At 32.6% G+C, this 22,206-nt stretch overlaps 3 protein-coding genes across 3 annotated transcripts; 2 read left to right on the forward strand and 1 right to left on the reverse strand.

Moving 5' to 3' along the window:
* The first annotated feature begins 2,847 nt into the window (after positions 1-2,847).
* Positions 2,848-3,816, forward strand: LOC21406987 (probable E3 ubiquitin-protein ligase RHA1A). The gene has a single exon (XM_010090766.2). The coding sequence runs from the start codon at positions 3,072-3,074 to the stop codon at positions 3,582-3,584; it is 513 nt and encodes a 170-aa protein (XP_010089068.1). The 5' UTR covers positions 2,848-3,071; the 3' UTR covers positions 3,585-3,816.
* A 7,579-nt stretch (positions 3,817-11,395) lies between these two features.
* LOC21406988 lies at positions 11,396-15,153 on the reverse strand. The gene is made up of 9 exons (XM_024175569.1): positions 15,020-15,153; positions 14,729-14,867; positions 14,620-14,641; positions 13,449-13,505; positions 13,277-13,358; positions 12,329-12,424; positions 12,103-12,227; positions 11,980-11,998; positions 11,396-11,857 (listed from the first exon to the last, which is right to left on the reverse strand). The coding sequence occupies exons 2-9, from the start codon at positions 14,826-14,828 to the stop codon at positions 11,633-11,635; spliced, it is 726 nt and encodes a 241-aa protein (XP_024031337.1). The 5' UTR covers positions 14,829-14,867; positions 15,020-15,153; the 3' UTR covers positions 11,396-11,632.
* A 3,330-nt stretch (positions 15,154-18,483) lies between these two features.
* LOC21406989 (homeobox protein 12) lies at positions 18,484-20,565 on the forward strand. Its single transcript, XM_024175885.1, has 4 exons — positions 18,484-19,337; positions 19,421-19,600; positions 19,711-19,845; positions 20,261-20,565. Exons 1-4 carry the CDS (start codon positions 18,690-18,692, stop codon positions 20,363-20,365), a joined length of 1,068 nt encoding a protein of 355 aa, XP_024031653.1. The 5' UTR covers positions 18,484-18,689; the 3' UTR covers positions 20,366-20,565.
* The last annotated feature ends 1,641 nt before the right edge of the window (positions 20,566-22,206 follow it).

Consider the following 22,206-nt stretch of genomic DNA (forward strand, 5'->3'; position numbering starts at 1 on the left):
TGATGGACAAGGATGTGTGTGTGTGGGATGTGGGGTGTGGGTGGGTATGCATTGAAATGGGCCAGTGAGTGTCTTGGCCTCATCAGACACACTTGTCAGTCTCACTTCTTTGGGTGCGCACCCCACACCCCCTCTGGCCTCTACCACTTTGGCCTCACATAATTGCCTCCCCCATCCTCCCCGGCTGGTTGGCCAGGGCTCACCATCTCTTGATTCTTCCTATACTCTTTTGTCACTCTCTTTCTCCAATATTCCTACCTTGCCAATTCATTATTTTATTAATTTATTATTTTATCTCTCTCTCTCTCTCTCTCTCTCTCTCTCTCTATATATATATATATGTATATATGTATTCAAATTCAAGAATCTATATCATGCGTTGAAAACTTCATGAGAATATATAGTACCCCGGAAAAAGAGTAATATAAATAAAGGAATATTGATACTCCAACTAGGGTCTCGTTCACATGTACTATTTCTATGATAGTGGTTGGGAGTCTTAATAATATATCTTTATAACAATATTAATACGTATCGGTTATGTAACCCTAAAGGGTGAAAAAGGCTAGTGTGTTATTAATTGAAATTCAAGTTTCAAGTTTTATGTTGTTACGAGGATTGAAGATCTCCTTTTGTTTGAAAGTTTGTCTTCATGAACTCTCAAGAAGGCTACTATCTGGCCGTAATTAAGTACTAGAAAACACTCATTCAGGGGAAAAAAAAAGAAAAAAAAAAAAGAGTACTAGAAAACACTCTCCTTTCTCGAGTTGTAATGATGTTTTATACTTATCGAAAGGGACTACTAACTTACTCCATATGTACCAAAAGAAAACAGTCTACAAAGAGTCTAAGCTCTTCTCTCTCTCTCTCTCTCTCTCTCTCTCTCTCTTAATAGTTTCTTAAATTTATGCAGTATATATATATATATACACATATATGTATGTATCTATGTATGTATGTATGAACACAATATATACATAAACGTAAATATAATTATTTTTTGCATGTCTATCAACCTTTGTTGTAATCTAGTCTTTATCAAGATTTGAGAGGTTTATAAAGTGGAAAATATCTAATCTTTCTGCAAAATTACAGTTAATGTGAAAGAAAGAAAAAGAAACAAGAAAAAAAAAAAAAGTACATAAGGATAAGGCTACAATCTTTCCTTTATTTTTTGTTTCCTTTGCTTGAAAAGACATAAGGCTCCTCTCGAAAAGGAAAAAAAAAGGGGGGGCAATAAAAAGGAGAAAAGACATAAGGTAGTTTAACACTATAGTGGTGCGTGTACCACATGTACGATCTTTCAATATTATGAAATATTATTTGAGCACCATGATCTGAAAAAGAAAAAATAAATGTAAAGCAAAAATATAACCTTTCAATGTTCACTCACTAAATGATTACATTGTAAACCGAGATTAATTCTCATAAATAAAACTACAATTATAATGTTAATTCACAAAAATAACTAGTTAATTAGCATAAGATGTCACATTTAGAAACATGTACACATTAATTACGATAAATGTGTATAATCTGAGATTCTACCATGACTCAACAAAATAGGTAAGCAAATTATAATAAGGCTTGATTATAAGTGCCAAAAAAAAAAAAAAAAGAGAAAAAGAAAGCAAGACCTAGCTAATTGTCGCCAACACATTTTCAAGGACATTATCTTTGTCACACTTAACCAACTACATCTATATTCCGTGGACCCTGTCGACAAAGCCAATTTAAGTGAAGAAAAATTTGCAAATAAAACGATGTTGTGTCTGATAATCTACCCACCAAAAACGAGCAACAAAAGTGGTTTCATTTTCAGACGTAGGAATATTATTATAAGTGATGACTTGAGCACTTCTTGCCGACAAAATATTGTTTGATGGAAGGCCTTATTCAAATCTTGCGATTTGCTAGTGATTTGCATGGCATTTTCGCAAAATGATCATACAATTTGGTGCTTGTTCCTAGCTAGTACAATATTTTTTTTTGGGTACTACTTTCTAAGAGCAAGTGAACAACAACATTATTCATGCCTTGATATTTTCATGACTTAATGACTTCTCAAATTGAGTTTTTTTTTTTTTGTTTTTCCTCCTCAATTATTGCAATTCATCAAAAATAACATTATCAATTTATTAGCACCTCATGAAGCCGTTGGATTATGCATTTCAAGGGAACAAGAAAACAAATTAATTAATTTGGTTCTAAACCTTGTGGAGTCAATTTAGGACCTTGACTGAAATTACAACAACTCAAGTACTAATTACCAAGTGTATTCAAACCAAAAAAAAAAAAATATGAAAAGGGAAAATAAGGAAGTTTTACAAGTGCACTGGATATAAAGATATGAATGAGATAAAATTCTGCCTCATTGTTCAAAAGTAGAAAGAAAAAAGCAGTGTGAATGAATTCGAACTAGAAAAAAAAAATGCCTTTTTGTATTTTTGAGATACGTACTATGTTGTTTGGTGTCTCATTAATTTCACAAAACACTGGGATCATTGAAAGCCAGCCAAAATTTTCAGCTTCTTCATAACTGTCCCCGTCAAAAATCAAATATTTCCCATCAATGCGAGAAAAAAAAAAATACAAATTTACCCCATTTTAAATTCGATACTTATTACTATTTTCTTTTATATATATAAGCGATACTTATTTCTTATGCTTAAATGCTACCACTGCTAATTTCTGTCTAAGTACTAGTATTGAAGTAGTGGCAATAACAAAATAATAATATCTCAATAAATGAATCAAAACAAATTATATTTATATAATGAATTTACAATAATAATATCTCAATTATTTTATATGTCCCTTCTCTCACTTTCTCTCTCCTCTCTCTTCTCTCTTCTCTCCACCAAGCCCATAAATGACATTTTAGCCACACCTCAAACTCCTCCTCTCTCTATATATATAAACCAGCCTAATCTTCCCCATTCCCACCTCCTTCCTTCCTCACTCACAACAAACGCAAAAACAAAAGAAAATAAACGAAAAAAAGAAATTCACACATATACATATTCATATTCCTCCGAGAAAAAGAGCAAAAAAAAGAAAAGAAAGAAAATATGGGATTCCCAGTGGGCTACACAGAGCTTTTCTTGCCAAAACTCTTCATCCACTTACTTTCTCTTCTGGGTTTTCTCAGAAAATTCATCTCCATCATTTTCTCCTTCTTGGGTCTCCAAGACTTTCTCGATCCCGAATCCAGCACTTCTTGGTCGTCGACGGACTCTCCGGCGACGACCCGAATACCCGAATTCCATTCCGTCTCGTCGGTGCTGATCCGGGAGCTCCTCCCCGTGGTGAAGTTCTCGGAGCTGGTGGACCCGCCGGAGAGCTGCGCCGTCTGTTTGTACGAGTTCGAATCGGAGGACGAGATCCGACGGCTGACGAACTGTTGCCACATATTCCACAGGTCGTGTCTGGACCGTTGGATGGGGTACGATCAGAAGACTTGTCCGTTGTGTAGGACCCCCCTTCTACGTGATGACTTGCAAGGGGCGATCAATGAGAGATTGTGGGCTGCTTCTGGGATTCCTGAGTTTTACGCTGAGTATTCTCATATCACTGGTTTGTAGTACTTGTAGTGGTAGCACTCAGAAGTACTCTCTTAACTATTATTATTATTGTTGTTGTTGTTGTTGTTGTTAGATTTTCAAAAGAAAGAAGAAGAAGAAGAAGAAGAATAAAATGTAAGTTTTGGGGTTTTTTCTTAGGGGATTTGGGGTGTAAATATGGGAAGAATGAGGATTGTACAGCTTTTGAGAAATGAAATAACTCAAAAAAAAAAAAAGGAAATAAAAGAAAATTGGATCTCATATATATGTTTGTTAGTTTACTTCTTTGATCTCAAGTATCGTCTTTAGCTAAATGTTATGTAATTAATTAGTTTATTTGAGTTTACTGTTTTTTTGGGTGTATTGTGGTATAATTAGCTAGAGATGTGACGCATTTGGCTTTTTTTTTTTTTTTTTTTTTTGGGTATGCAATATGGTAAAGTATTGATTTTGGATTTTGGCTTTTTGTGAGAGTTGTATTGTGTGTTGACATAGTCAATGGTGGCTTTGGCTTGGTTCAACTTCACTAATGGAAGAATGAAGCGTATAGATAGATTGCTTGAACCAACAAAGATTACAATGAACCTATGAAGTGCGTACGTAACATAATAATAATTAAAAAAAAAAGCTTGATAACTACTTTCATTTTTTGCTGGAAAATTAATACTTCTATTTTCCTTCACCACACTTTGCTTCTTCTTTTTTCTTTCTTTTTATTTTTTTATTTATTTTTTTGGGTATGAAAAATGAAAAGGAGAATAATAAGTTAATCATTCATTTGCCTGAGATTTTGTTAGCTCGTGCTGTTGGAATGATTTTGCCGGCTCATTGGGATCTCATAATTAAACAATGAGTACGTCTAAGTGATGATATCATCAAGGCTTTTGATAGCTTTTTTCCCCCCTTGCATTAAAAGATAATCATCCGGGTTTCCAGGAATCATTTTCCTTTTTGTTTTCTGGGGAATCTGTTTTTCTTTCCTTTCTTTTAATATATTTTATCGTGGGGTAAAGTAGATAGCCTACAAAGATAGAGCAATGAAATCAAAAGAAACCCATCTTGAAAATTTGATTCAGGGGCCAACCTCCAATTGAAAGCAAAGAAGTAATGTGTGTGTGGTCCATCAACTTTTCCTTTTCATTAATTTTCCAATTTTTCCTGTCCTAAAAGGAATTTTCTGAAATAGTTTCTGCTCTGGATTCTGGTTAAAATTCGCCGGCTTCAATTTGGAAGTCTTCTAAAGATTGGCATTAGTTGGAATCTTAATATTTTCTTCTTTTTATTATTGGACGAATCTTATTCAGATTACTGTCTAATGTGTATCTTCATTTACTTTTATCATTTTTATTGTTCACACCTTCAAGTTCCTTTAGATTTTCTTTCAATCTTAGAATAAGCTTAAAAAATCATGGTATTTTTTTAGAATATTGTTGTAAACATTAATTTAAATTGATTACTCTAACAATTCTATTAATATTCGAGTTTATTTTTTCAAAGGGGAAGAGGAAGATGTCTATTAATTAATATGATTTGGTCAATTGAAGATATGTGTCGAGGTATATAAGTCTCATAAATTTGGTAAAACAGAATTAATGATTTAGGTGGCGACAAACTGTGTCAGTTTAGTTCGCTGATTCGAGTTGAGATGTGATTTTATATGAGAGCTTTTTACTGTAGTAAAAAAGTTAAATGTGATTGTTTATGAAAACTTTTTACTGTAGCAAAACTCAAATTTTAAACTTGAATCAGCGAAATGAACGGTGCCAGTTCAATGACAAATTTGCATTGGCCTCAAAGTTTATCTTGAGATGAAATTCCCATTCAGATTCAAAAAACTAATGATGTAGCGTTCAATGGCCAAAATTAATGTGTCAGATAAACGTACGAGTTTAAATATGTATATTTCGAAACATATATATTGAATTTGAAATCACAGTTAAAAGTAAGATTGCTATTTTTCTCTTTTCCTTATAATACCTCAACATATTATTTAAGTACCAAGCTAAAATGTATATCCGCCAAAAGAAATGATTGGATTGTATATTTCAGCCAAGTACTGAGATGATTGCAAGTTTGATTTCATGAGTCATTAAAGAGGCTTTTGATTTATTAGAAAAATAAAAAAATAAAAAAATTACAAAAAGCCCTTGATGCGTAAAGAAGCCTAAAATGATTTGAAAGAAAGGTGTAACGCGGCAGGAGATAAACGGCACCGTGTGTCCAATTGTGAACAAAAAGCCTACACGTCAAGGATTCTTAAAGTACATGCTCTTTGATAAATAACAAGCCAAAAAAAATAAATAAATAAAAAATAATAAAAATAAAAATAAAAATGAACAAAATAACTAAAAATGCCATGAATACTCGCCTATGTCTCAAATAATATATGCCTTGTATTAAAAAATCTTATCTTATTATCTGTTTGCTTTTTGTATTGTTTTTGATAGAATGAGCCCCACAAGTCTTAATATGCTATACCCACTTCCAACAAAAAATAGTTAGAAAATTAACTCTCATTACCCTTTTTCTGTTTAATTTTTGGATAGTCTTCAGTTCTCTTCTAGAAGAATACCAATTTACCCTTTTTTTTTCAATATCAATGTCTTAAGGACATTATATATGATGAATTTTATACGTACGCAAACGCAATCTGATAGCTAATTCTTAACTGGCTATATTTATATGTATTAATATCCTTGCCTGCCCTTTTGACTATGATACGTAATTGAAAATTACAAGGGCATGTCTTCTAGTATTTGTCTTATGTTAAGCATTATTTTCCAAGAAGATTAACGCTATATGAATATCATACTCAAGTAGTTGGGATGTTCTTTTAAAAACTAGATGAGGAGAAAAAAGGGTCAAAGGTGCTTGACAATTTCGTTGGTGTTGGCTGAATTTAGGTGGATAAGCTTGGTCAAGATTCTAGAAACGACATTGTTTTGAGTCCTTATTAAAAACTTTTTTTTTAATTTTATTTGGGGTTTTGCCGCCAAAGGCAAGTTCAATGTCTTGACGTAACCAACTCTTTTAGCTAAAATTGATGCTACGTTGAGATAAAGATTGATTTGCCTTGTGGCTTGAAAGCTTGAAATACACAATTGGTGTGCTTTCGGTTGAGTTTCATATTCGACTTTAATCTATCATCTATCATAGGATTCTTTAATCGGTATTGCATATTTTTAAATGTTAAATTCAGTAAAAATTCTATCAAAACTAAAAAAAAAAAGAAAGTATGTAAAATTATAAAAACCTGCTACGAAGATGTTCCAAGTAATACCTTATCAATTGAATGTTTTTTTCACACCCTACCGAGGAACTATCATTTTTTTATTTTTCCCTTTTGCTTCATATCTTTTTAAGATCAGAATTTAGGTCTCGTTTATTTCACCGATTCGAGTTTTGCTACAGTAAAAAGCTCTCACATAAAATCACACATCAACTCGAATTAAAAATTTAAATCTGCGAACTTAACGGACCCTTAGAGTATGACCAGTATAACTATGTATATGCATTATTTACCGAGAGAAAAAAGATAGTACGCACTCATGTGAAAGAGACAACAAGCCATATAATTTTAAGACAGGTAAGCTCCAGGACTTGTGTTGGTAGGCTTTTCTTCAAAATAGGAAGACTCTTCTTTCTTCTAAACTACCCGCAAAAGAACTCGAGGAAAGTAATCTAAAAACGACACATCAAAACCTATTTGTTAAGTTAGATGGCGTAACTGATTGCATGAGTTGTCAATTTTATTTTATAAATACGTAGGACTGAAAAAAAAAATTATCAGTAATTCTTTATTTTTAATCATTATAATGTAACGTGTAGTCATTTTATCCGAGAAGGCACTGAAATTTTGGAATATCAAGAACCATTGCAGATGGCGAAATCTTCCTCCGAGATTGTTATTCTATTGAAATTATAGCAAACTATAGTATTGGCCAAATTTTAAAGGAAAAGGCCGGGCAGATTTTTCCCCTTAAAAGAGAAATTTAGGGAAAAATGCACCCATAACTCTCTTTTTTAGTTTTAGGTATTCTATTTTTTTAGAAGGAAAAAAATTAGAATTATACTTGTACCACTCTTAATTTCGTTTTCAAGGAAAAAAGAAATATATATATATATATATATATATATTTGAATCTAGAAGCATTTAAATTCAGGCATAAATTTGTAAGCTCTAACTGGAAAGCCATTCCCTAGTTATCCCATCTTTTTTTATCTCCATCTTTATGGGAATGAGGAAGGTCCCCAGGTTTCCTTTCACCATGGGCAATTGGATAAAATAACAAACTCAACGCTCCAAGTGACACAAATATTTTGCATATATTCCATATTGTTATGAATAGTAACTGTCCATTTCAATTAAAGTTACTATACAAATCAGTTAAAATTACTATTCAATCAGAATCTTATTGTGCAAATAGTAACCGTAAATAGTAAGTATTGTGTAAATAGTAACTGTAAATAGTAAGTATTGTATAAATAATAACTGTAAATAGTAAGTATTGTGCAAATAGTAACCGTAAATAGTAAGTATTGTGCAAATAGTAACTGTGAATAGTGCCAAAAATTTTCTTATAGATAGAGTTTTAAAACTCTTCATTTTATATACCTTCACAAAATTAATAAAACTCTCTCTCTAGTTTTTCTCTCTAAAGTTTTTCTTCTTAGTTTTCATAATTAAACAAAGCTACCTATTTCTGTATGAGATTATGCAATTTTACATGTTGCGGCATTACTTCACATCAGACTAAATGCTTATAATAAGTACTCCCCTTTATAACTGGCATTTGGTCAAGAACTAAATATCTTCCATCTAAGAATTTTTGGTTGTACGGTATATGTATCAATTGCTCCACCACAACGCACAAAGATAGTCCTCAAAGAAGGCTAAGAATATACATTGGGTATGAATCCCTTTCTATCATCAGATATCTTGAGCCTCAAATTGGTGATGTTTTTATGACACGTTTTACTAATTGTCATTTTAATGAGATAGTCTTTCTAACATTAGGGGAGAAAATAAACAGTTGGAAAAGGAAATTACATATGTGAACCATCGTTGTTGCATCTTGATCATTACACAAAGCAATGTGAACTAGAAGTGCAAAAGATTATGCACTTACAAAACTTAGCAAATCAATTACCAGATGCGTTTACTAATACAAAAATGATGACTAAATCATATGTACCAGCTGCAAATGCTCTCGCTCAGATTGAAATCCCATAAGGACAATTTGATAATGAAATCATTAATATGTCTAAAACACGCCTAAAACGTGGTAGACCTATCGGTTCCAAAGACACAAATTCTCGAAAAAAGAAAGAGAGTAAATGAGCATAATAACCTCGATTTGGAGGAAAGTGTTTAAGGAGAAACACAAAATAATACAAATAAAGAGATTCTCGATATTGTAGAAAATTCTAAAGATTTTGAGAATAGTAAGATCTCTATTGACTATATCAATACATGAGGATTATGAAATCGAAATGAAATTGAAAATATTGATGAAATATTTTCTTACCGTGTGGCATGTGAAATTATTAATGAAACTGAGGATCCTGAACTAAAATTCGTTTCTGAATGCCAAAATAGACACAATTGGATCAAATAGAAAGATATTATACAAGCAGAGTTAAATTCACTTAATAAGTGTAAAGTTTTTATACCTATTATCTTAACGCCTGAAGCCGTGAGACCTTTGGGATACAAATGGGTTTTTTGTGCAAAAACACAATAAGAAAAATGAAATTATAAGGTATAAAGCTCGACTTGTTGCAGAAGATTTTTTACAAAGACCCGAGATTGATTATGAGGAAACGTATTCTCATGTAATGAATGCAATTACGTTTAGATATTTAATCATCCTAACTGTTTCTTAAAATTTAGAGATGCGTCTTATTGATGTTGTTACAGCTTATTTTTACGGATCGCTTGATGGTGATATTTATATGAAAATTCCTTATGGATTTAAGATGTTTGAAGCACTAAATTCATAACCTAAATATATATGTTTGATTAAGTTACAAAGATCATTATATGGGTTAAAGCAATCAGGATGTTGTTAAAATTTAGAGATGCGTCTTATTGATGGTGTTACTGCTTATTTTTACAGATCGCTTGATGGTGATATTTATATGAAAATTCCTTATGGATTTAAGATGTTTGAAGCACTAAATTCATAACCTAAATATATATGTTCGATTAAGTTACAAAGATCATTATATGGGTTAAAGCAATCAGGACGCATGTAGTATAATCACTTAGGTGAATATGTATCAAAATCAGGATATGTGAATAATCTCATATGCCCGTGTGTTTTTATTAAGAGAACATCTGATTTTGTTATAATCGTTGTCTATGCCGAGGATTTGAATATCATTGGAACTCATAAAGAAATTTAAAAAACTGTGATATACTTAAAAGATGAAAGACATTCAAAAAATGAAATATTATCTTGGTTTACAGATTAAGCACTTTCAATGTGGAATACTTGTGCATCAATCAAACTATACTAAAAAAGCCTGAAAACGCTTATATATGGATACATCAAATCCTTTAAGTACTCCAATGATTGTATCACTTAATGTTGAAAAATATCCATTTTGCCCTTACAAAGGTAATGAAGAAGTCCTCGGTCCTAAAATAACATATTTAAAGCAATAGCTTTTATATATTTTGTTAATTGTACCCGAACAGATTTAGTTTTTGCTACTAATCTATTAGCAAGCTTTAACTCATCACTTACACGAAGACATTAGAACGGAATTAAGCATATATTCCATTATCTTCAAAGACCATTTAATTTGGGATTATTTTATCCTAAAGAATCAAAATAATGGATGATTGGTTTTGCAGATGCAGGATATTTATCATATCCACATAAAGCTAAGTCTCAAACTGGATACATGTTCACATGTGGAAATACTGATATTTCATGGCGTTCACAAAAGCAAACACTCGTTGCCACTTCTTGAAAATATGCCAAAGTTATTGCACTCCATGAAGCAAGTCGAGAGAATGTGTATGACTGAGGTCTATGACTCAACATATCTAAGAAACTTGCGGACTATCTATCAGTAAAGATTCAATAGTATTATTTGAAGACACTGTAGCATGTGTCGCTAAAATAAAGTAAGGTTACATCAAAAGCGACATAACGAAACACATACCCCCGAAGTTCTTCTAATACTCCCAAGAGCTCGAAAAGAATAAGGATATTGATATTCAATACGTTCGATCAAGTGACAATGCAACAGATCTTTTCATAAAGGCACTTCCCACTACAACATTTAGAAAGCATATCCACAGTACCATGATGCGTCATCTGTGAGATTTATGAGGAAGGCCTATACATGTCAACTTGGGGAGAGTTTACGTGGCTGTACTCTTTTTCCCTTATTATGGTTTTATCCCACAGTGTTTTTCTAATAAGGTTTTTAATGAGACTGCATAAACACGTATAGATAAATGATGTACTATTTTTTCCTTTGCTATGATTTGTATCCCACTGGATTTTTCCGTTTTCAATAAGACATCATGAATAGTGGACATCTAAGGGAGAATATTATGAATAGTAACTGTGCACCTCAGTCAAAGTTACTGTTTATGTCAGAATCTTATTGTGCAAATAATAACCCTAGATAGTAAGTATTGTGTAAATAGTAACCGTAAATAGTGCCGAAATTTTTCCTATAAATAGAGTTATAAAGCTCTTCATTTTATATACATTTATAAGATTAATGAAACTCTCTCTAAAATTTTTCTTCTTAGTTTTGCATTTTCTTAGTTTTCATAACACATATATTTCGCACATAGAAAATGCATATCCACACAAGACGAAATTAAAGTATTTCCAGTATTTTGTTTCATAGTTCAATAAATTTAATAAAACAAACCAAACGCATTTCCACTCCTAAAAGCAAGTAAAATCTATGAAGTACCCCAGCTAGATGGTAGTAATGTCAGCTTCAATAGACAAAGGAACTTCTTAATGAGTTTACTTGCAAAAACAAAATATTTCCATGCGAAGCAAGGACCCCAAAATATCAACGTGGTAAAATAATCACCTAGAATAGCCAGAAGGTGGATAACCAGCAGCTGGGTAGCCTTGAGCCTGTGGAGCAGGTGGGTAAGAATAAGGTTGCCCATACGCTGGTTGAGGCGGATATCCAACCGACGGAGGAATTGGCTGATCAATGCGAGACATCTGCTGAATAGGAGGCACTGCCATCACTGGCTGAGGCCCGAATTTACCATCTCTTTTGTCCATTTCCACCTTGTGTTGTGTCTGCAAATAATAATCACAGGCAGAAGCTAATCAAAAAGTGATTTCTTTCATTTCAAGTACTTACGTGGTTCTAAATTTTCTGTACTTGAAAAATTGATATAAAGATGTAACACACATCGTACCTGCATGCATGCACACACCCTACAAGAAAGAAGATAATGAAAATCAGTTATTTTAAAACACAGTAGTATAAAAATCAGTTTGGCTAACAAGTTTTGATAGGAAAAACGTAACGGAAGACTTACGAGCAATACACCATGTCAGCCAAACACGATAATAGCTGAGATGCCTGTTGGATTTCCTCACTGCCAACTATAAGTGCGACTATGGAGAAGATGCAGGCAATTTGTTGTAGGCAGAACATGAAACCCTGCGAACAGAAGGAAAAGTGTTAAATAGTAGTACTTTGAATTGGTTGTCTAAAATGTGCGATGGATCATTAACATATTTGCAAATTTGAGAGACGAGTACAATGATGCAATTATCGCATTGGGTAGTCTGTATATTGAATTCGTCTTGCAACAAAAAGCGAGTTGAGGCCACTGAATTCCCAAAGCACAGGAAAACCTGCAAGATCAAGACACATGGCAAGAAATGAATGGAAACATAAAGAGGAGAGTGATCATTTACCGATCAACAAAAAAATAGCAAAAGAAAGGTATTTCCTCCTCCTCTTTCTGTGTCGTATTCAGTCAAGACCTTAAGTTTTCAAGCTACATTAATAGTTACCAGAAGGTCTAAATATGGCACTTGGAAAAAAGAATAGGAAACAGATCTAAGGTCCACTCCATACCATTTTTATACGAAAGTAAAAGGAATCTAGTTGTGAGCCAAGAAGAAAGAGTGTTGGCTGCACTACCAACTTTTGATTTTTTTCTTCCAATCAAGAGCCCGATAACTTTTAACATCTTTTCTTCCTAAAAGAACTAGTCTATGCCATTTGGTATTAATCCAATATGCTTCAGGGAAAAGATCGAGAACTTTGAGACCTAAAGTACAGCCTATTCAAGTAGTTTACCATAAAATTTATGTGTACAAAAGAAAAATTAGAAGACGAGGAAGGATTGGTTTTAACACACACACAAACAAAACAAAACAAAACAAAACAAAACAAAACAAAAAAAAGGGGAAAGAACTAGTCTATGCCATTTGGTATTAATCCAATATGCTTCAGGGAAAAGATCGAGAACTTTGAGACCTAAAGTACAGCCTATTCAAGTAGTTTACCATAAAATTTATGTGTACAAAAGAAAAATTAGAAGAGGAGGAAGGATTGGTTTTAACACACACACAAACAAAACAAAACCAAAAAAAACAAAACAAAACAAAACAAAAAAAAGGGGTGGGGGGCGGCTTCTGTTAAACCGAGTATCTATAGAAAATACATGTCTTAGACACATGCAAAGATTCATTGTTTACCTCAGTTGCCAGGCAAAATTCTGGGCATCTACTTTCTCCGCACCTGCCACTACAAGGCATATAACCAGCACAGCAGACGTATCTACAACCAAAAAACAGAATGAAACAAATCACACCAATTACCGGGAACATTAACACAGAACCGAGCACGAGAATAAAATGTCATCAATACCTTGACATGTCATTGTACAGAGCTCGTTTCCGTAGCAAGTACGACGCACAAGGTGCACTAGAGTGAAACATAACGTAAATTAGATATATGAGGGATGGAATATCTACCCACAGCTAAATAGTTTGCATATGTATTATGCAGTGAAAACCGTTGCCAAATAGTCAAAACAATATATCTATAACAAAGTAACTACACTAAAAGGAACATTCTCAACACAAAAAATAAAAACAATGGGAAATCTCCAGTCACTATTTGGCTTGCTCCACCAAGGACAGGAAAACTTAAAACGCTTGGCATATGCACAGACAATTTCAGAAGAAAATCTGAACTAAAAGTATGAGGAGGCCCATTAAGCTTCAAGTACTTTGGAAGCTTTCGAGCTGTGTCAAGGGAATACATATGTTTTTCAATCTACAAGAACTCAGCCAGAGAAATCCAACGAACCACCAAGAACAGAATCTAGGCACTAATAAACAATGGTAAAGAGCAGAGATTTGTCGCAAATATCAAAAAACTAGGCTGTCTATTGTCTAAGGAATACAAAATATGGATCCTAAACTCTATCCCAATGAATAGTGTCCCCTCATACTTGAGATTCTGAAGCATGAAACATCAAGCTTCGCTGCACTATGCACTTCACAATGGTCAGTATCATTTCACAAGCCGGGTGTAAGGGCTAGAAAGGATTTACGAAAATGTTGGTCATTTGAAAAATAAGATTTAATGCTAAAGAGTACTTTCAACAGTTAGTTTCTAACAAATACAAATTAATCTCAAATTCAATACATAGTTCCCATTGTAGCCAAATCATTGAAAAACCATTCCCTCACTAAATTCTCATCTAATCAACTCAATTTCAACAATAATACAAACAGGCGTAGTAAATAACTGAAGGTGACAGGAACTAAAATTTAATGCCAGAGAGCATCGAATTACACGATTCTTTTTATTTTTTATTTTTTACTTTTCCGCGAAAAAAGAAAGCGGAATATTTTAAGTCAACGCCCTTCATTGCGAGTCAACAGAGGCAAAAACAAAAAAAGAAATTAAAAAGAAGCAAACGGGAAAAAAAAAAATTGAAGCGTAATAGCCTATACTCAGATATAGAATGCATATGAATTTCAAAAGAAAATTGAAGAACAAATAAAACCAAGAGATCTAGAGTACTCACCACCACAACGCGAAGCAGCAATCTGCAAGCAAGTTTCAGAGAAAAATTAGTACTCGAAGAAACACAGATAAACACACAATTACGAGAGAGAGAGAGAGAGAGATTTTACAGGGCGTATCGGCCTTGATAGTGCTCATGAGATCAGTGTGCCATAGATTCCGGTAATTCTGCCGGATCTGCATCTTCTCCAGGTGCTGCTGCGACGCCATGGCGATCGATCACTCACTTTGATCTCTCTCTCCGGCCAACTGCAAGATCGAAAAAGCGCAAAAGATTTTGAGAAAAATTTTCGGCGAATTCTAGGGCTTTGATGAAGTCCAAGAAGACTAACAGAGAAATGCGAAAAAAAGGAGGAAAAATCAAAGAGAAACGTAGAGAAAACGGAGCCAACGGAACCTACAAAAAGGAAAATTCGAAATCTTCGGCTTCGAGAAAGAAAATGGAAAAGGAGACAAACAAGTAATGAAAGAAAGGACGGGGAAATTTAGAGAGGAATTTTTTTTTTTTTTTAGAATAATTTAGAGGAAATTAATCGTGAATTGGCGTTGACGATTGAATTTGTAAAAAAACGCGTAGAAAGTAGAAACTACCTTATTGGACACGGAGAAACACGATGCCAGCTGTTGCATTCTCATTGGTCCTTGGTGACCCGTCGAGTAAGGTTTTTTTTTTCTTTTTTTTTTTTCTGGAAGGATCGGGCATATAATAATATCTGTAAATTCGAACATTCCAATTTCCATTCCTAATTTTTCCGATACAGTTAATTCTTAATTGTCTATGAATTGAATCACTCTTTTCTTTTCTTTTTTTTTTCTTTTTCATTTTATAACTAAAGTGCATCACTTTTAAGTATTCTAGTCCCCAAATTATGTTTTTTTTTTTGTTTTTTTATTTTTGCGTTACTAAATTAGAGTTTAACCAAAAAATTGTTAATATTCTTTAATTTTTTTTTAGTTTTTGCTCCATTGGTCCCTAATCCTTTTTCTCCTATTGCACACCGGTCCTCATCCTTTATATCTTGACATTTGAATCTCCAACCTTCTTTTTCTGCTTTGTTAAATGTTATTTTCAGTTTTTTTTATTTTTTAATAAAACCTTATTTTACTCTCTTAAAAAGTTTTTGAATGTGTGACAAGTGCTCGTTATTACGGTGTGATTACGTACTTTGTTGCTTCTAATTCAGTATATTACTCATAAATCAAAGCACATAGAAGTGAATGTGCACTTCATTTGTTATTATCAACGAAGGAAATTGGTGTTCGATATGTACCTACTAAGGAACATGTTATTAACGTTCTAGTAAAGCTGAAGTCCTGCTCTTCTGGTCTTAAGGGCCGTTTAGTTCGCTGATTCGAGTTAAAATTTAATTTTATGTGATAACTTTTTTATTATAGTAAAAAAATTAGATGTGACTGTTTCTGAGAATTTTTTACTGTAACAAATTCAAATCAGTGAAATGAACGAGACTTTAATGTTGACAAGTCTGCATTTTGTTTAAGAGAAGGTATTGACACTAGCTGAGATGTTAATGTCCAGTCGTCATCTAAAGTTGTTAAGAGACTGTTGCTTGATGTAATTTTGTTTTAGCTTTGTTGGCGTTAGTTATATTTTACAAATCTCATTGTAATTAGAGTTTTTTACGGCGCATTTAGAACTCGTTTTAAAATAATTTTATTTTTTATATGAAAATAAAAATGAAAATATTTTTAATCTCATACATAAATTATTTTTAAAAATGCGTTTGCTAATTTTATCAAAAGATTATTTTTAGTATAAAAAACTCATTAATCTCTATCTCTGTCTGTTTGAGAGATGACAAAATGAAAATTAAAAATTAAAAACAACTAAAAGTCATTTTTCATTTCTCTCTCATTTTACACTAAACCGAAAAATCATTTTTATTTCTGTTTGTTGTCTTTATTGCGCCAAACACCGTTTTAAAAATATTTTCATTTTTTTTTCTTAAAAAATGTGAAAAATAAAAATGAGATCAATTCTAAACACGGCCATAGATTCTTCCTCAATGCTCTCCACAATAATTAATTACAGTAGGATGAAAAGACAGGGGCAATTGAGCAAAAAAAAAAACTATTTTTTAAGGACTAACTTCATTAAATTTTTGTTCTTGATCAATGTCGTTAATTGATAAAAATATCTTTTGAAGAACTCTATAATTTTATGAAAAGGAGTAATGATGTTAGCGTAATCGCGTTTAGAGTTAACCTTTTCTTTTGTTGTTTCCGGAAAAAATCACTGTTCAACGACGTTGATTATTCATAATCCAATAGAAGCAAATGGACATCTTAAAAAAAAAAAAAAAAAAAAAAAAAAAAAAAAAAAACCCTAAGTTTAATTATCATGTGCTTGCTTGTGTGGCCTTACATGGAAAACAAAACTAATTGCTGGCATATAGAGAATTGGGACGTGCTTGTCACGATGGTATGAAGGCAAATTGGAATATTGCATTACAATTTACAATAAAGATTAAAGCATGCGCCAAATTGAACCACCTTCTAATTTCCTATATATGTGAAATGAAAAGTTGATTAGTTAAGTTTTATCTCCAGCTTTTTCTTTATCCAACTAGCCCAAGCAATTATACTCTAGCAAAATAACGCGTTGTGTTAAAGAAAAAGAAAAAAATCCTTCTAGACTTTGAATTAACATGTTAAGATAAAAGTTGTAACATCCCATACATTATACTTTGAATTAACATGTCATTAATTAAGAAAAGAAAGTGTAACATCCCACACATCATTGAACAAGAATATATAACAAAGGGTTCTTTCAACATTTATGTACAAAAGTGAGGGGTTTTTTTTTTTTTTTTTTTTTTTGGTGCTTGTGGTAGGAACTTACATTTAGCACATAGAATAGTACGCAATAATAAATTTTATTAACGGGCACTTTAAACTTCTTATGCACTTGTCTTTCAATTAGTTTTTTAATATATAAAACAAGATAAAACAGACGATAATAATACAAACAGGTACAATTAAAATTTTTGATAAACTTAAACTTAATTAAGACAATGCTACAATCTACAACGAAAAAAATATAAATATAAATAAGTTTAATTGGGTTTGGTTTTTGTGAATTGGCAAATGCACAATCCTCCAACTAATAAAAGTTCGATTTGTACAAAACATCAAACTAAACTAGATCAATCTTTAGGACAAACCAAACCAAAGTGTGAAGATTGATTAGTTATTTGAGTGGTTTGACTGTTTTGTGACTTCTTTAACATTTAAACACTTCTAAATTTAAACTTGTGCTCGGAAATTTAACGTTTAAACACTTTTAAATTTAAACTTGTGCTCGTGAATTTTAAAAGAAATCCAGATCTAAGAATAGAAAACGTATCAACAAAAGCACCCTAAAACATGTTTGATTGAAAACACTATAAAAAAATGTTTGAATTGCAGTTTAATTCATTAAATAAATGGTTCGTGACGCACACAAAAAAAAAAAAAAATCCTTTAACAAAACCACCAAAATTTTAAAAATATAGGCACAAGCAGTAGAATTAAATTTAATATTACTTTTCGACCGGTTTATTTGGTGCTTCATTGCTCCCATGCAAATTGGCAATAACCATAAATCCAATTTTTTGCATTTTTATTCTGTTTTACGTAATTTTCATCTTCTACTACTAAATTGAGCATTTTAATTTCCCTTAAAAGTAAACTAACGACACTCAAAATATGTTTCGGCAAGCTCACACTCTCATGTTTCGAACCTACATGGGGACCATTTTGAAATACAAGAAAATCAGGGGAAGTTGCACAAAATATCACTTTTTTTTGCCGCATATATAACCAGGTCGAATGCCGGTTAGTGGACTAACTCTCTCTCTCTGCATGTTTTAAACTCGATTCTAGAGAGAGAAACAGAGTCAGAGAGAGAGAGAGAGAGAAAAATAGCTTAATAAAAATCTCAAGCACTCACTCCATCAAACCAAATGAGCTCTTCTCAACTTGTCAGTAGTACCACTCAAACAACACTGACAAAGTAACCAAAACCCACCAAAAAAAAAAGGAAAAAAAAAAAAAAAAAAAAAACTCACAACAATGTCCTCTGATCTCTTCATCTTTGACGGGTCTTTCTACCACCATTCTTCAAGCCCAGAGATGTTGGTCTCCTCAGAAGCAGAGCTCTTCTTCAACGACAATGAATTCTCCTCTCCTTTCTCAGACTCCGCCATTGATATTCTCCAAGCTCTTTCTGACCCAATCCAACAACAAAGCCAAAGCCAAAACCAAAACCAAAACCCACTTCTTGACCAACCCCAAATTTCACCCCCAACTCAAGAACTCCAAAGTTTAAACCTTTACCACCCAAATTTGGAAAATGGGATCGCAAATCTCGACGCTTTTCAGATCAAAACTGAGGAATGCCACTTGGGCACTTTTGAGAATATCAACTCTTTTTACAACAACAATGAAAATAATGATTATAATAACAGTTATAACTATAGTATTAGTGGTTCTGATCATTCTCAAGTAGTGCAATTTGGTCCTCACAGCTATAGTGGAGTTCAAAATGTGGCCAAGTTTATGCAGAGGAGTTGTTCTTCTTCCGGGTTTCTCTTCTCTCCATCAGTGGAGTCTTCTTCAACCTTTGGAAACCAAGCCTCTTTCAGTTCACCTGAGAATAATAACAATAATGCCATTTTAAATGGTCATATGAGGAGGGTTTGTAGCACAGGAGATTTGCAGGTCAGAATAATATAAATATATAAATATTTGATTAACTTCTTTTTCTTTTCCTTTTTATTTGATTTTTTTTTTTGGAGGGACAGAATTTTGGAACGACAAGAACGACCCAGAGGTCGTTTTCGAGTCCTTTGGCGAATTCAGAGAGCTCGTTCATGGAAGAAGCGAACTTCAAAGTGGGAAAGTACAGCGCAGAGGAAAGGAAAGAGAGGATTTCTAAATACAGAGCAAAAAGAACTCTCAGAAACTTCAACAAGACCATTAAGGTAAAAATAATAATAATAATAATAACAGAGTTAATGTTATCTTAGTATACTAAATCAAACATTTTTTTTTTGTTTATAATTTGTGTGACAAATTTTTTTTTTTTTTTTAGTATGCATGTAGAAAAACGCTAGCGGACAACAGGCCACGCATACGCGGCAGATTCGCGCGCAACGACGAGCCTGGTTTTGGTGAGACTCCCAAAGCTCCTTCTTCCTCCAGAGATGAAGACGAAGATGACCTCTGGGTATGTAATCAACACTTCTTTTTAATTACCAAGAAATCAACCTTTTTTTTTATCATTATGAAAGTGAAATTGACGTATAAGTTTAGGAAAATAATGCATATTTTAATTATGAAAATTAGTAATTTTTTATGCATGATGAAATTAAGAGTTAATTTATCGAAAGGAGAATACATTTGAACAAATTCTCAAACTTTTTAGTTTCATTTCTTATAACAACAATGATACATAAACCTTGGCTTGCTTATATAATGTTATGTTGTAATTTTCTGACTAGTTGAAAAATCAGTTATCATGGCCATAATATAACTTACATTTTTTGTACACATATATATATATATATTATGACATGTTTGGGTCAAAATATTAAATGGGGAAATTTATGATGGTTTGGAAGTTTGCATGTGGTGTGTGGCAGCTTGAAGGGCTGCATGAAGAGGAGGAAGACAATGAAACAGCGATGAGAGGACAGTTTCTGAACAGTACTTATGGGCCCACACAGTTCCAGTACTATGGCTTTTGATTATAGTTGGAAGAGAAGATGAAGAAGAAGACGCTTTTCTCTCTGGTGGAGCTTTTCTTCTTTGGTGGAACATTTCTTTACAATATTTTAGGTCCGGACCACAACACGGCCACAAAATGCCTTTTTGAGCAAAGAATCAAAGGGCTCTTTTTTTTCTTTTCTTTTCTTTTCTCTTTCTTTCTTTTTTGTTCTTATTTTAATAAGACACCAAAAAATTGTTGCTGCTGAGGTTAATATTCTAGTTGGGTAGTTGTAGGCCGATTAGCAGTAATTAGCACTTGGTAGTTTTTTTTTATATTTTTATTTGTTTTCTGTTTCCAATTATATTGAACTTCTATGTATATAATGGTCAATAATATGACTATTTCCCCCTCTCTCTCCTCTATGAGAAAAATGTTTGACCTTATCTTGATGGTTTTGCTTGGCAACAAGGATTTCTTTAAGTGCCTTATGTTTTATAGTCTGAATCACATTTTCAAGTTTTCTCTTATATAAAACTCCGTTCATTTCACTGATTCGAGTTCTGCTACAGTAAAAAATTCTCACAAACAATCACATCTAACTTTTTTGTTACAGTAAAAAGCTCTCACATAAAATCACATCTAAACTCGAATTAAAAACTCAAATCAACAAACTAAACGGGCTTATTTATGTTTAAATTTTCTAGTTAAATTTATGAAGCAAGCGACAAATTTTACGCTTTGGGATTTAGATATGCAAAGCTTGGAAAATATATACCATTTTGGTAATATTGTTGGCAGAGTCAGATTCATGAATCTATAAGAGGAGAAATATTTAATGCCAGCACAGTTTTGCTGTTAGAAATGAGAGCTTTCTTGAAAAAATTTGCTGAGAAAGAAGAAGCCAATTAATTGATTTCTTTCAAGTGCAAAAGATTTTTCCTTTTTCTGGGTGCTGAAGCCGACATAACATAATAGTTAGTGACCACGTTTGAAATAAGGTACGTGGGAGGAGAAAAAAGCGTTTTTACGTGTTGCAGTAGAACATTTGTTCTTCATATGAAGAAATTTTTGGTTCACTGAACAATTCCATAGTGGGATGGTAGAACACTGAAATGAAGATGATTTTCTCATTTTCCTTGCTCCAAAATCTAATAGATTTGATTATCATTTTTCATTAGAAACCCAGCTAAATCTTTAATTAGCCTACATCTATGTCGGTTTAGGGCTGTTAATGATAAAAATTAGACTCGCTAATTCTTTACTATCAGGACTAATAAAATCTTAGATAGAGGGAAAAAATGCACGATTTATAGCGATTCTCCTTTAACACAAGAATTGCATTCAGTTTCAGCCACTGTAGTAATTCACTGATAATGAATTAAATTACAAGAGAAAATTACACGCGTTCATTTTGTGTTTTCTCCAATTATATTGTAACAACAATTGAACTGCACACCTTATAATAGTTAAATTTCAAACCAATAGACTCTATGATAAAACTTTTGTGTATGATACACAAGCAATCCTTATATCAAGGGTCTCCATTGGCAATTCTATGAAGAAGGTGGCATTTACCGAGACAACTTGCATGCTTTCATCATGTAAAGCTAAAAAAAAATGTGAAAAATTCCCATTCTTACTGATAATTGGTAGCAAGAAAGGCAAAGTTTTCTAAGTCTTTAGTGTTGGAATATGACGTTAGGTACTCACTAACTGCATGTTATTCTGTTGAAGTAATAACTTTGTACATTGTACATATACCACATACCTTAAGCAGGCGTTGAAAAAAAAAAAGTCATTTTCTACACTAAAGTATCTTTTTTGATGACATTGTTCTAAACTTTTTATTTTTATTTTTATGTATGGAATTTTTGGATT

This window comes from Morus notabilis, unplaced genomic scaffold (genome assembly GCF_000414095.1).
Source record: "Morus notabilis unplaced genomic scaffold, ASM41409v2 Scaffold297, whole genome shotgun sequence".
In the NCBI taxonomy this organism is placed as follows: domain Eukaryota; kingdom Viridiplantae; phylum Streptophyta; class Magnoliopsida; order Rosales; family Moraceae; genus Morus; species Morus notabilis.

Excerpts from the sequence above, each read along its gene's own strand:
- LOC21406988 (XM_024175569.1), bottom strand. The coding sequence starts at position 14,828 with ATGGCGTCGCAGCAGCACCTGGAGAAGATGCAGATCCGGCAGAATTAC. Across the intron at positions 13,359-13,448 it reads CTGTACAATGACATGTCAAG|ATACGTCTGCTGTGCTGGTT; the intron begins GTATTGATGACA and ends TTTTGGTTGTAG. Across the intron at positions 12,425-13,276 it reads AATTTTGCCTGGCAACTGAG|GTTTTCCTGTGCTTTGGGAA; the intron begins GTAAACAATGAA and ends TTGATCTTGCAG.
- LOC21406987 (XM_010090766.2), top strand. The coding sequence starts at position 3,072 with ATGGGATTCCCAGTGGGCTACACAGAGCTTTTCTTGCCAAAACTCTTC.
- LOC21406989 (XM_024175885.1), top strand. The coding sequence starts at position 18,690 with ATGTCCTCTGATCTCTTCATCTTTGACGGGTCTTTCTACCACCATTCT. Across the intron at positions 19,338-19,420 it reads GTAGCACAGGAGATTTGCAG|AATTTTGGAACGACAAGAAC; the intron begins GTCAGAATAATA and ends TTGGAGGGACAG. Across the intron at positions 19,846-20,260 it reads AAGACGAAGATGACCTCTGG|CTTGAAGGGCTGCATGAAGA; the intron begins GTATGTAATCAA and ends GGTGTGTGGCAG.